The 13,371-nt window shown below is 41.0% G+C and overlaps 1 protein-coding gene across 7 annotated transcripts in view; it reads left to right on the top strand.

The window, feature by feature from the left end:
• prex1 (phosphatidylinositol-3,4,5-trisphosphate-dependent Rac exchange factor 1) overlaps positions 1 to 13,371 on the top strand; it is a 275,267-nt gene that overhangs the window by 228,871 nt on the left and 33,025 nt on the right. For 4 of the 7 annotated variants that reach the window (XM_034173311.1, XM_034173315.1, XM_034173316.1 and 1 more), the window contains exons 29-35: positions 1,981 to 2,071; positions 2,180 to 2,308; positions 2,398 to 2,439; positions 8,029 to 8,246; positions 8,467 to 8,569; positions 10,815 to 10,958; positions 13,127 to 13,241. In XM_034173311.1, the coding sequence (XP_034029202.1) occupies positions 1,981 to 2,071; positions 2,180 to 2,308; positions 2,398 to 2,439; positions 8,029 to 8,246; positions 8,467 to 8,569; positions 10,815 to 10,958; positions 13,127 to 13,241 (842 nt within the window). Of the gene's footprint in view, positions 1 to 1,980; positions 2,072 to 2,158; positions 2,309 to 2,397; positions 2,440 to 8,028; positions 8,247 to 8,466; positions 8,570 to 10,814; positions 10,959 to 13,126; positions 13,242 to 13,371 lie in introns of all 7 variants that reach the window. The other 3 variants (XM_034173310.1, XM_034173313.1, XM_034173312.1) reach the window with 1 other exon arrangement.

Here is a 13,371-nt window from a genome sequence, read left to right as displayed (position 1 = left end):
TCCCAGGAAAGGCAGCACCATTATTACTTCAGGTACATGATCACATTTAGAAGAAGAAGAAGTAGAAGCGCCTTTATTGTCATTGTACATACATACAATGAAATTTGTCCTCTGCATTTAACCATCTTAATTACAGTTAGACACGATCCAACCACTAGGAGCAGTGGGCAGCCACAGACCGACCCTTGTGAACTAACTCCGGATGTAGAGACGCTACCTTGGTCAGGGGAAGAGAAAGGAGCAGACCCTAATGTACATGTTTTTAATAGACGTCATCTTTCCTCAGGGCTACCCTAATAGAAGTGTTGTCTTCATTCAGAATGGTTGTGCTTGCAAAGACATGCATTCTGATTGGTCATTAGGGTCTATGGCAAAAACAGGGTCATCAGGTAATAGGATTTTTTTTTTTTTTTTTTTTTGGCCTCATGAAAGAAAGCAAATGCCTGGTCCTCCTGTGTGCTGAAATCTGTCTGTTTGTTCACATTTAAGGCTGTATTTAAGCCATCCACAGTGCATGGTCTGGAGTGCATAGCACAAGCGCATTTGGGGCATGTCAATCCTTAGCTTTGCTATTTACATGGCATGTAATGTGACCACAGAGTATGGTGCAGTGTGTAAAGGCATGGTATTTAGTAAATTAACTGTAGATTTTTGGGTGTAACATCAGTTAAAACAATCAGAATGACATCCATCTTTCCTTTTAAGAGTCAGACTCAGTAGGTTAGAGAAGTGAGAGGTTTTCTGGCAAGGAAATGGATCTGCATGCAAAACATGAAAGCATGCATGCATTCAGCTCATTTATAAAGGGCAGCAGTGAGCCTTCAGAGCTCCCTGAGGTGAAGCAGACTTGGGAGTAAGTGGTAGTGAGCATGTCCTCATCTTCTAGCATCGCTACAACAGGCGAACAAAGTTGAAATTGGCACAGTGATGTCAGGAGACGGGAAAAATATAAGTAGGCAGGATCCTGCATGCTATAGAAAGTACTGGGTGGAGAGTTTGCCACTTGAAGACCCCCTGAGCCACATCAAGATTGCCTCATTCTTGTAAAATCTCCTCCTTGGACGGCCCAGCCTTCTCCATATGTAATCCTCCCTTCATCCATCTCATTTTTTCATGCATCATATTTGTCAAATATATGTACAGACATTGAATAGTTTGGTAATTCAGGTATTTCATTACAAAAGATTTGCGACCACTGATACATATAACGACCAGGTAGAACACTGGTTAAGGAGCTGGTCTGATGACCTGTAAATCTGGGTTTGATGTTCCCTGTCTTTGTCTTTTGACAAGACACTTAACCTCTAGTGTCTCAATCCATCCAGCTGTAAATGGGTATTAGCTTTGGTGTCCTGTAAAGGGGGGAGTTGTAGAATCTCATACACGTCATGCTATGGAGTCTGGATATAAGCACCTGCACCAACGGGCCTCATACAAGACAATATGACAGTATCATTTTGTGAGCTTCATCACTGATGTTTAACTTTGTTATATGATTGAAGCTCATTGCCCGTCACCTGACCATAGTGGTAAGTTGAACCAGTCTTCTTCTTTCGACATGCAGCAGAAGCAACTTGGAGTTGACAGTGGAGAGAATGCACCTTCAGCTCATTAAAAAGTCTATGAAGTTTATTAGTTATTCTCTTTTCTACTTTGGCTAAAGGCCATTCAGACGTGCTGTGGTGCAGAGGTAAAGCCTGGTCTTTATCTGTGGCTCAGTGGTCCAATTTGGACTTAAAGGTCCAAATGTTCTGTATCATGGAATTTCATTAAATGATGATGACCGACTAAAATGTGTTTGGTGTAAAGTAAAGTGTAAAGTTTGGTGTAAAGGCCATTTCCAAAGCATTTTACATCTAGTCCTTGCTGCTACAAGGACCTCTTTAACATGTAGTCACGTCCTCCTTTTCTCTCTTATCTGCTCACTGCTTCCTTTCTTTGACACCTTTCGCTCTCTTGTGATTTTATCCGCGTGCACAGGTTGACTCCATCAACAGCCTGCTCAAAAGCTCGGACATGACCAGGGCCTGTGAAGAAACCAAGCACTTTTACTCTGACCACAGCCATCCAGGTATGTGTTGACTGCAGTCTGTGCACGTTTCTGTGTTTGTGTGCCATCATGACTCTGTGAAAACACACCATCTGCACATTCACACAGTCATCAGCTTTATGCGAACAGAGTTTTGCCAGACAGAGGACTGGACCGTACGGTGTCGCTCTGACATCCATAAGAACATCCTGGAGGACCCTTGGAACCTTCCCACCGCAATCAAATCCCTGGTAGAGGGACTGCAGAGATTTGTGGACTGTTAGTGAGACACACATGCACACACACACTCCTGCTACGTGGCTGTGCAAAATTATTTACTCATTACATCTCGTTTCCCTTCTCTGCAGATGGAAAGAACCAGCTGCTTCTGGCTCTGCTCAAGTGCACAGGTAGAGAATGAAAGAAGTCAGATTTTATTCCTAATGCTTGGATTGAGGAGGTCCTGATGGTCTGGATTGATAAAAGTCACTTTAGAGGAAAGGTCAGACAGGCTGACTCAACAGAAATTGGTCCCAAAGCAGAAATGAAGAATTTACAACTCCAATGTGTCACGTTTATTGGATCAGCTTTGCATCAATTTTCAATTTAAAGATGACAAAAATGTATTTAACGTCAGTAGTTTTCCTGGTTTCACACCCGTCTGCTGAGGAGGTTGTGTCCAACTACATCTTTTTGATTTGTTGCATTCGGCAAAAACAAAGCAGCCAGTTTTCACCAAACATGAACGTTTGGAGGTGATTCATATAAACGGGCACGCTGCAGAACACAGTGTCTAATTTCTATTCTGAATACCTAACTGCACTAAATATGACAGAATCATGAATACCAATATGAAAACTTTATTGTCCACAATGTGGCAATTTGCCTTTGGTTTTACCATAACAACATATTAAAAATGGCATACATCATCACAACAAACAACCATAAAATTATATCTAAATAAAAGTTCATACAGCCTCTCTCTCTCTCTCTCTCTCTCTTTCTAAATAAGATTAAAACAGATATTAAAAAAGATTAAAACTTAATATAAGGACTTGTTTTCAGATAACACTGCTTTAAAAATTTTAAGTGAAAGTGTTGAAGTATCTCATTTTTAATCATATTCAAGACAAACCAGCTTTTTTGACTCACCATGAGGTTTTTAAGCTGCCATGTTATTTGTTAAAGATGTAAAACTGCCTTATAAGAGTTAAGTAAAGCTTATTTCAAGAACCTATTTTAAGAAATCTGAACAGGTGAGTTTTGACATGTTCTACTGGCAGATTTTTTGTCCCCACATGAAAAAAGGTATTTTAAACATGCAATAAGTAAATATCTGCCAGTGGAACAAATGGAAATTAACTTGATATATATATATATATATATATATATATATATATATATATAAACTGCCTTCTTTCACCTCCGTAATATCTCCAAACTTCACTCTTCTCTTTCCCTCCCTGCTGCAGAGAAGCTCATCCATGCCTTTGTCTCCTCCAGGCTGGACTACTGTAATGCAGTCCTCATCGGGATCTCTGGCAGGAGCATTCAAAAGCTCCAGTATGTCCAAAACAGCGCTGCCAGGGTCCTGATGAGGATGCGCAGGCACGAGCACATCACCCCCATTCTTCACTCCCTCCACTGGCTCCCCATTCACTGCCGTATTCAATACAAAGTCCTCCTGCACACTCATCACTGGCTCCACGGTGCGGCCCCCACTTACCTCACTGAACTGCTCACACTACACACTTCCACTAGGACCCGGTCAGGCCAACAGCACTGTCTAGCTGTGCCCAGGACACGGCTCAAGACCATGGGTGATAGGGCCTTCTCAGTGGCTGCTCCCGTCTATGGAACGCCCTCCCAGACCATCTCAGGGCTCCACAGATGGTGGATGCTTTTAAAAAAGGACCCAAAACCTAACTTTTTAATCTTGCCTTTAGCTAAATAATTGCTACTGTTTCATCGCTCTTAATTTAATTTTATTGCTACCGTTTTATTGTTTTTACATTGATTTATAGTCTTCTGTGTTCTTCTGTTTTATACTGTAGCACTTTGGGATTTGGTGTCATATGTAAAGTGCATTATAAATAAAATGTATTGTGTGTATATATACTCAACAAAAATATAAACGCAACACTTTTGGTTTTGCTCCCATTTTGTATGAGATGAACTCAAAAATCTAAAACTTTTTCCACATACACAATATCACCATTTCCCTCAAATATTGTTCACAAACCAGTCGAAATCTGTGATAGTGAGCACTTCTCCTTTGCTGAGATAATCCATCCCACCTCACAGGTGTGCCAAATCAAGATGCTGATTAGACACCATGATTAGTGCACAGGTGTGCCTTAGACTGCCCACAATAAAAGGCCACTCTGAAAGGTGCAGTTTTGTTTTATTGGGGGGGGGATACCAGTCAGTATCTGGTGTGACCACCATTTGCCTCATGCAGTGCAACACATCTTCGCATCATCCGTGAAGAGAACACCTCTCCAACGTGCCAAACGCCAGCGAAACTCAAGCCAAACTCAAGTCGGCTACGACGACCAACTGGAGTCAGGTCGAGACCCCGATGAGGACGACGAGCATGCAGATGAGCTTCCCTGAGACGGTTTCTGACAGTTTGTGCAGAAATTCTTTGGTTATGCAAACCGATTGTTTCAGCAGCTGTCCGAGTGGCTGGTCTCAGACGATCTTGGAGGTGAGCATGCTGAATGTGGAGGTCCTGGGCTGGTGTGGTTACACGTGGTCTGCGGTTGTGAGGCTGGTTGGATGTACTGCCAAATTCTCTGAAACGCCTTTGGAGACGGCTTATGGTAGAGAAATGAACATTCAATACACGAGCAACAGCTCTGGTTGACATTCCTGCTGTCAGCATGCCAATTGCACGCTCTCTCAAATCTTGTGACATCTGTGGCATTGTGCTGTGTGATAAAACTGCACCTTTCAGAGTGGCCTTTTATTGTGGGCAGTCTAAGGCACACCTGTGCACTAATCATGGTGTCTAATCAGCATCTTGGTATGGCACACCTGTGAGGTGGGATGGATTATCTCAGCAAAGGAGAAGTGCTCACTATCACAGATTTAGACTGGTTTGTGAACAATATTTGAGGGAAATGGTGATATTGTGTATGTGGAAAAAGTTTTAGAACTTTGAGTTCATCTCATACAAAATGGGAGCAAAACCAAAACTGTTGCGTTTATATTTTTGTTGAGTATATACACACAATGAATCAACCCATTCTTCACCCAAAGCCGAACTCTCCACCAAATTATCGGATATCGATGTGTTTTTTGTTTGTTGTGCTGCTCATAAACAAACAGCACTGAAAACACTACCTCCATGAAAATTCAGTAAGGTATGTCTATAATACATTCCATTTCTAAGGTAGAACTCTACTAGTGTATACTAAGGTACATCTAAATATCCCAAAAAGAAGAGTAGAATAGAGTAGAGTAGAGCCACTTAGGTGCCTGGTTTTGAGAACCTGGGATGGTAGGTTGAAAAACTTTTTTATCCCATGGGAACTCTCCCTACCCACCCAAGTGGCTCAAGAAAATGGATATATCATAATCATATATCATAAGACATATACGAAAATGGACATCATGTATATAAGTGATATTTACACAATCAAGGTAATAAACAACATATACAAGAAATATAGTTAGTGCATAATATTATAGGAGTTAGCTTCTAAAACCTAAATATTAATACAGGAGAAGATTGTAGTATACGTATACCTAGTCTGTAGACTAGTAGTAAAATTAAATTATAGCTAGTAGGCTAAACTATGAATATGGTTATTTTATTATAGAAATAGAAGCTATGATGTACTGTAATATGTTTTAGGTATCAATCTAAAGTTCACCCTGCTAGCTTACTATAGGAAGACAAAATACATATTCTATATGCTATCTAATGGAAACCCCAACTATATGTTGATATCTATTAAACAAGCCATAAACTGAAGAATCGTTAAAAATCTACACCATGTAAAATAAAAATGTAAGTAAGCCCCTTCGGCTGCTCCCTTGTTTTGTACTCGGGGTTACCACAGCAAATCCAAGGTGGATCTACATGTTGAATTGGCACAAATTTTACGCCGGATGCCCTTCCTGACACAACTCCACATTACACGGAGAAATGTGGTAGGGGTGGGATTTGAACTGGGAACCTTCCGCACTGAAACCAAGTGCATTAACCACTTGGCCACCACCCCTCCTCGTGTAAAATAAAAATGTAAATAACGAAAATAAGCTAACTATAGCTAGAAGTGCTACTGTTAAATTAGCCGTTAATAAGCCAGCCGTACTTTGCTAGCCAACAAGATAAACAAAGCCAGTAACTAGCATATAAAGGACAATAGCATAGTTTAACCCTACAATAACAGTATTAACAAATACATATAACAAATGTAAACAAAAGTGTGTATTAACGTTAGCTTCCCAAACAGAACAGAAATGGCTATATTGTTAGCTATGATAAACGGTGCTACGGCAGGCTAGAAACGCTAACGTTAGCTGTTAGGTTTAATTAATTGTACCCCACTCCTCCATTTTTCCATGTCCAATAACTGACGTATTTGTACAAATGATTTGTGCTTATCTTGGGATACTTTCCTTGGAAACCAAAAGAAAAAAAGAAAAGAAAGCAGTGCCATGAAGTTTTTAATAATTTTGTCAAGATTTCAAAATATGACTGGTGACAACAGATATTCACAAGCATCTGGTTTATTCGGCCTTTCTGGATTGAAAATTCTGTACTTTGAAGTGAGCTGCATACAAGGTGGAGACAGTAAAGTTTAAATTCCCATATACAAATTGTGAATTACAAGGTTGAAAGTATTTAAAAAAGACAATTTTTGTAAAGCTTAAAATTGTCAAACCTAAAGTCATTTTAACACTTTTAAATGTGTTAGGTTTTTAACACTAAGTGTAAAAAACAGTTTTCCTGAGCCATGTCTTTGAATTGTGGGAAGGAGAGAAACTGATTTCACACAGACCTGACATGCACACTCCACCCAGAAAGAAAAAAGGATGGATTTGAAACTGCAACATTCTAATATGCAGCAGCAGTGAAACACGCTTCTATATAACACGCAACTGAATTAACACTGTGTAACTGAACACTATTTAAGCTGTGACACGTGTGGTGTAAATTTCAGTGAAATTAACATTGTATCCTTAACATTTTGCAGTGAAAAGCTTTAACACCCTGGAACTGTAAAATTTTCGAGTGAGTCATATAAAGGGGAAGAACCAAGCTTTCTTTTCTATATCAGGTGTTTAAGGCCTCAGTAGAAGGCAAGTTAATGGTGCTACTCTCATAACTAATCAGGATAACTGCTTACTTTAATTCCTTTTAATTTGTAGCACTGAAATGCATACTTGTACTTTATTAAAAACAGGTTAGGCTGCAAGAATAAAACCACTCCACTCACCTTAACAGATATCAAGTTTATTTAGATTTATCCGTCAAACATGATCTAATAACATCTCTGCAGTAATTCTGTGTCTGGTCCAGACTGCAGCCGTTTGCCTGCACGTGTTTGTGCAGCATCCAGCGTGTTGGTGGTGTCGAAGCGCGTGATGCTGCACTCACTTTGAAGTGCGCAGTGGCATCTGGTGCTCGGTAATGTGAGGTATTGTCTCGGGGGACCCGAGGTAATTGAATACAGTGTTTTCACAGTTGTAGCTCCGGGCCATGTTGAATGAGGAAGGATGAACAGACAGGTCTGGAGGTTGCGATGTGCTAATTTTCAGATGGTATTTTCAAATTATGTTTAGGCAGATTTTTAATTACAGTGAAAGCAAAGAGATTTGAACTTGTATGAAATAAATCCATCTTGAGTTGTTTTGTTATCTCCTCTCCTACTGCTCCATTTTTTTTGCACCTGTTTCCTTTTGTACTTCTGCATCCTTCATCCGTCCTTTTTTGTCTTTAATTTGACTAAAATCTTCTTTGCTGTCTGTCCCACCAACACCAGATACGTCTCTGCAGCTGCGGCGAGATGTGATCTTCTGCCAGGTGGCGACGGCTGCGCTGTGCACGCTGGCCGAGCAGCTGCTAGCGGCCCTGCGAGTGCGGTTCAACAACGCCGGCGAGTACCAGGAAGACGGCAAGGAGACCAGCCACAAGTGGTTGGAGCAAATATCTGTGATTGGCGTGCTGCTGCACTTCCAGTCCACACTTGCACCACACGTGGTGAGTTAAAGCCCTTCCTTTGATTCTGTCCTCTGAAGACTCTGATACAAAGTCATTTACATATGAAGTCAACTTTCTTATTTCTTAAAAATAGATGGAATACAGTTTTATTAAATGCATCTTCGGGAAACATGAAAATGCAGCGCCTGCTGTATTTCCGGCTCACAGGCTCTGCAGCTGTCTGCAGACGTTTCTTAATGTTGGTTTTCTCATCTGACAGAAAGAGGAGCGGACGATGCTGGAGGACACCAAGGCTGCCCTGTTGGACTTGGACAAAGTCACTGTGTTCTTCAGGCAACTGGAGGACGAGTGTCTTGTCGCAAGTAAGAGACTCCATCAAAGACTGACTGTGGCGTTCACAGCGGCCTGTTACCCCGGAGCAGCTGTGTGGATTAAACATTTCTGAATAAAGCTCTGTTTTGTGGATGTATGGTCACTATTTAGGTTAAAGCTTCCCTTTTTACTGTTGCAGGTTTGAAACTTTCTTATTACTGGAGATCCACTCAATTAAAAGTTAAAACTGGCTGAAATAAAATACAAAATTATCAATTAAATCATGCATTGACTACACAGAAAGCATTTGGAAGTAGAACAGTCATGCACTGCATCCTCCAACATGTTTTAATATTTGATGAAGGTGCTGCAAATGATTTTTATGCCACTAGATGTCACAGTAGAACTAGATTTCCAGATATAAACACAGTTTCCCTACCCCCCGCATTGAGCAGAGAAAACAGCATTGGAGCCTTTTAATAGAGCCAACAGCTCACATATGTTGATTTCAAGCCCCACCAGTTTTTTTTATTCTGAAGCATTTTTAGCATCTGGTTATATTTCTAGTAAGTTGCAGCCACTCCACATCTTTTCTTAAAAAAATTTCTCAGTTTTGGTAGACCCAATGCACGCATCCTGTGAAATGCAATGCACAAACGGATAGCTAAATGAGTCCGGCCCCTCTAGTTTAACAGGAAAACTCAAAAACAATAAACTCTATCATCTTGTAACTCTGCAAATTAACAGAACATGTCATGAGGAAACACTCATTAAAATTTATTGAACTATGATGCACGAACTTAGTCCAATATTCCTCCCATAGTCATATCTGCCACCTGCTGGCTGGTTAGCGAATGCTGGATTGATGATGGATTATGGATTGGGCAAGGCCTTTAATCCCCTATTGCTCCCGGTGTGTAGTGAGCGCCTTGTATGGCAGCACCCTGACATCTGGGTGAATGTGAGGCACCCCGATGTGAGGCATAATTGTAAAGCGCTTTGAGCGTCTGATGCAGATGGAAAAGCGCTATATACATGCAGTCCATTTACCATTTAAAATGCACTAAATTGGAGGAGTAAACAGGTTCTATTTATTTATTTATTTTAAGGAGCGGCCTCCTTCTAAAATTCAAATAACTGTCTTACTTCCTTCCACGCAACCCTGTGGATAGGTTTTTGTTTCAGCTTAGCTGCAATGTGAGTACACGGCAGAGCTGGGTTCGGTTCCCAGTCACATTATCTGTCTGTGCCATTGGACAAAACAGTTCATCAGCAATGCTTCAGTCCAAAACAACCTTCACTAGGATACGTGACAAAGAATGAATGAATGTTTTCTGAAGTTCCCATTGTGGTGCCAATACTTTAGAGTGCTGCTCGTGGCATAATTGTTTTTTGTTTTTTTTTGGGGGGGGGGGGGGGGGTGGAGGATGATGGCGAGGAGTTTGCATCCCTAAAATCTTGTCACATTTATAGTGGCCATTTATTTGGTGGCAGTTCTGCATTAGATTGAAATGAGGATGTGGCTGAATGCGTCTCTGACATCACTGCTATGATTTTGGGCCTCAGTATCTGGCGTTCACTCAAGGTGCTCTTGGTGACTGGAATCCTCAAAGCCAACAAGACACAAAGGATGGCCGCGTTCTGAATCAGTTGTCCTTTCAGAAACCTCAGTCTGGCCAGCAGAGATTGCCCCTCAAAGGAAAAGCTCTACATTCACTTCCCACTTTAGTGGGAAAAGCTCTGAATCAGGCAGGGATTTGCTATTTTAGGGCAGCACTTGGATGCCGAAAATATTTGATGGGCTTTGGTGCTCACGCAGTGAAAATGCAAATTAAAGTGCACATAAGCACACATAGTAACTTGTTCATCTTGAAATATACTTTACATAGAAAAACATTTAATTATTTATGTCCAGTGCTTTATAGGGAATATTAATTTTGGGCAAACTGCTGTGCTGAAATTGCATATTGGCCTCAGACTTTTTTTTTGTAATTAAACCCACATTTTTATTGTAGCACTATTTATGTGTGCTGCTGAAATAATGTTTTTATAACAGTGTGTGTGTGGGGGGGGGGGTCTATAATTTGCAGCAAACCCATGGTAAACTCACAGTGTAACTTTATTACTCTGACAGTTTACCAATTCCTTTTTCTGTTAGCCAAAACTTTTATGTTAAATGGTCTCGAACAGAAGGCAACAAACATCAGAGCTCTTATAATTCTCCCATTGTTGAAGACAGAAACGTGGTGGTGCGGCTGTGTTAATGTCTCCCTTCTTTGCCTTGTTGTATTTCAGATACGCCTGTTTGTTACCAGGTGGAGGGCAGCAGACAGACCCTGAGGGTCACCCTCTACCTTGACAGCTGTCACTTCAATGAGCTGCCTAGCCGGCTCCAGAATGGAAACAGCCTCAAGCTCCACACCGTCCTCTTCACCAGAGGTGAGACACTGGGCAGACTGGGCCAGATGACAAAGGTCCTGTGTGTGGGATTTTTGTCCAAAACAATACTTCTGTTGTGGTTAACATGGTGAATACAAAGTGGTTCATCTTATCCCAGCCACTAGTTAATTTGGACAAATAACAGATAAAACACAAAATTACAATTTAAATCATGTATTGTCTGATTATGCAAAAATCCTTTGGGAGTAGAACACTCATATACTACAGTCCCCCAAAATAATACTTTAATATTTGTTAAAAGTGCTATAAATGATTTTTCTACCACTAGATGTCACATTAGTACCACACTTCAGGACCTAGACAAAGCTTTGCTCCTCAGCCACTCCTCCTCAACCCTCACTGCTCCTCACTCCCTCTGCTGCATGGAGCAGAAGGAAAAGATATTGCCATGGACAACCAAAAGTGCTTTCACCAAAACATCAAATCCAGGCTTGCATCTCAGATGTACCTTCTGGCAAATTGTAGCTGAACTTTCAGGTCTTCTTTTTAATAAAACCCTCCTCTATTCCACTTCATCATGAAGCTGTATAACCAGTGATACAAAATGCAAAACATGCACTGTGCACAATTTCTCCAATCACAGCCACAGAAGCTTGTAACTTCTTCTGGGTTGTCTGAGTGTCTTGGTGGCTTTCCTCACTCTTCTCCTTCTTGCACAGTCACTCAGATTTTGAGAACTGTCTACTCCACACAGATTTACAGTAGAGTGTCATACTGTTTGTATTTCTTCATAATTGATGTAAATAAAGTTCAAGACATATTCAATGACTTGGAAATGTTCATGTATCCATCCCCTGACTTGTATGAAGAAAACTGGCAATAAAACTGATTATTTACAGGTATTATACCAAAGTGGGCTGATTATTTATGCAACCCATCATCTTGGCTTTAATATTTTTAAATCATTTATATCAAGTTGTAGAAATTTATTTTGAGTTTGAGCTTAAGGAAGATCATTTGAGAATTTTTTATGTTGACAAGCCTGATTTAGTTGTTGTATTTGAAATGGCATAAACAAATTAAAATGTATGAAATACCAAGGGGGGCAATACTTTCAGGGGGTGCTGTATATCACCCTTCTATTGGTCACTTGACCTTTGGTAGCACTGTACCCCCCCCCCCCCCATTCAAGAACCACTTCAAAAACTAAACGGATCCAAAAATCTTCTTGATTCTTGAGGTAAACTGCTCACACTCAGACGTGTCTTATTTCAAAAGCGTCATCTTCATCCAGAAACTTCATCCAGATCCACTCTTGGTTTGTCAGACTTAAAATGAAGTTAGATTGAAACCTTTTATCATCCATTTAAACAGCTCCACCTTCCTCCCTGCGCCGGCTGCAGTGCTCCATCAGTCTGAATGGATAGCATTATGCATCATTCCTGTCTGATAGCTAGTCATTCATTTTCCACAGGCGAGTGCCAGTTGGAACACGAAGGCAGCGTGTGAGCTCATATTGTTCTAATGGACTTCAAAGTACAGCAAAGTGCTGCTGCAGCTTTAGCAATATGTGGATGAACATCGCCACCTGCAGGATACTGGTGTCACCTGCAGGCTAGAGAGTTGGGGACCTTGGAATATTTTTTGGAAAGTGTGTGTGTGTGTGTGTGTGTGTGTGTGTGTGTGTGTGTGTGTGTGTGTGTGTGTGTGTGTGTGTGTGTGTCCTCAAGCAAGTGTCCTCATTAGCATCACTGTATGTCCACTGTTAAAGCTACAGTATGCAGTATTTAGAGGTGTTTATTAGTGGATAACTATCTGTCCATTAATGTGTAATTTACCTGCAGCAATGAATTGATGTGTTTTCATGATCTTACTATGAGCCTCTCTTATCTCATGGAGGCCACCGTGTTATTACAGTAGCCTAAAAGGGACACACCTGAACTTACTTGCTTGCTTATTTTTGTGATGTGGAGAATTGCACATACTGCTTATTACTAGAGAAGACAAGGGATCATGAAACCCCGTTGCCAAAGAAGCAAAAACAAAGCAATGGCATAAATCAATCTGCAGCCTTACCAATAGATGTCAATAAATCCCTCACACTGTAGCTTTAAAACTATTTTTGTGTTGTGTGTGTGTGTGTGTGTGTGTGTGTGTGTGTGTGTAATTATGTGTTGACCTGAGTGCTGCTGATGTCTTTGTTCCAGCACTGGAGCGTCCTGAGGGAGTGTCCCAGCAGGATCACACCCCTATGGAGGAGTTCCAGCAGCGCATCAACGCTGTCTCGCTAGAGAAGGTCAAGGCTTACTACCGCAGACTCAGGTACGCTGCGCTGTGCTGTGTCACAGTCTCAAGTGGCTTACTCACTAAAGCTCACCTTACAAGGAGAGTTTGTTCTGGTGCTGCAGAAATAAAGCTGTTTGGCTCTCTTTCATGCATTTTCAATTTCTGC

The sequence above is a fragment of the Thalassophryne amazonica genome, chromosome 6 (genome assembly GCF_902500255.1).
Source record: "Thalassophryne amazonica chromosome 6, fThaAma1.1, whole genome shotgun sequence".
NCBI classification, from domain to species: domain Eukaryota; kingdom Metazoa; phylum Chordata; class Actinopteri; order Batrachoidiformes; family Batrachoididae; genus Thalassophryne; species Thalassophryne amazonica.
Note: the sequence above shows the minus strand (reverse complement) of the source record. Positions and strands in the feature narration are given on the sequence as shown.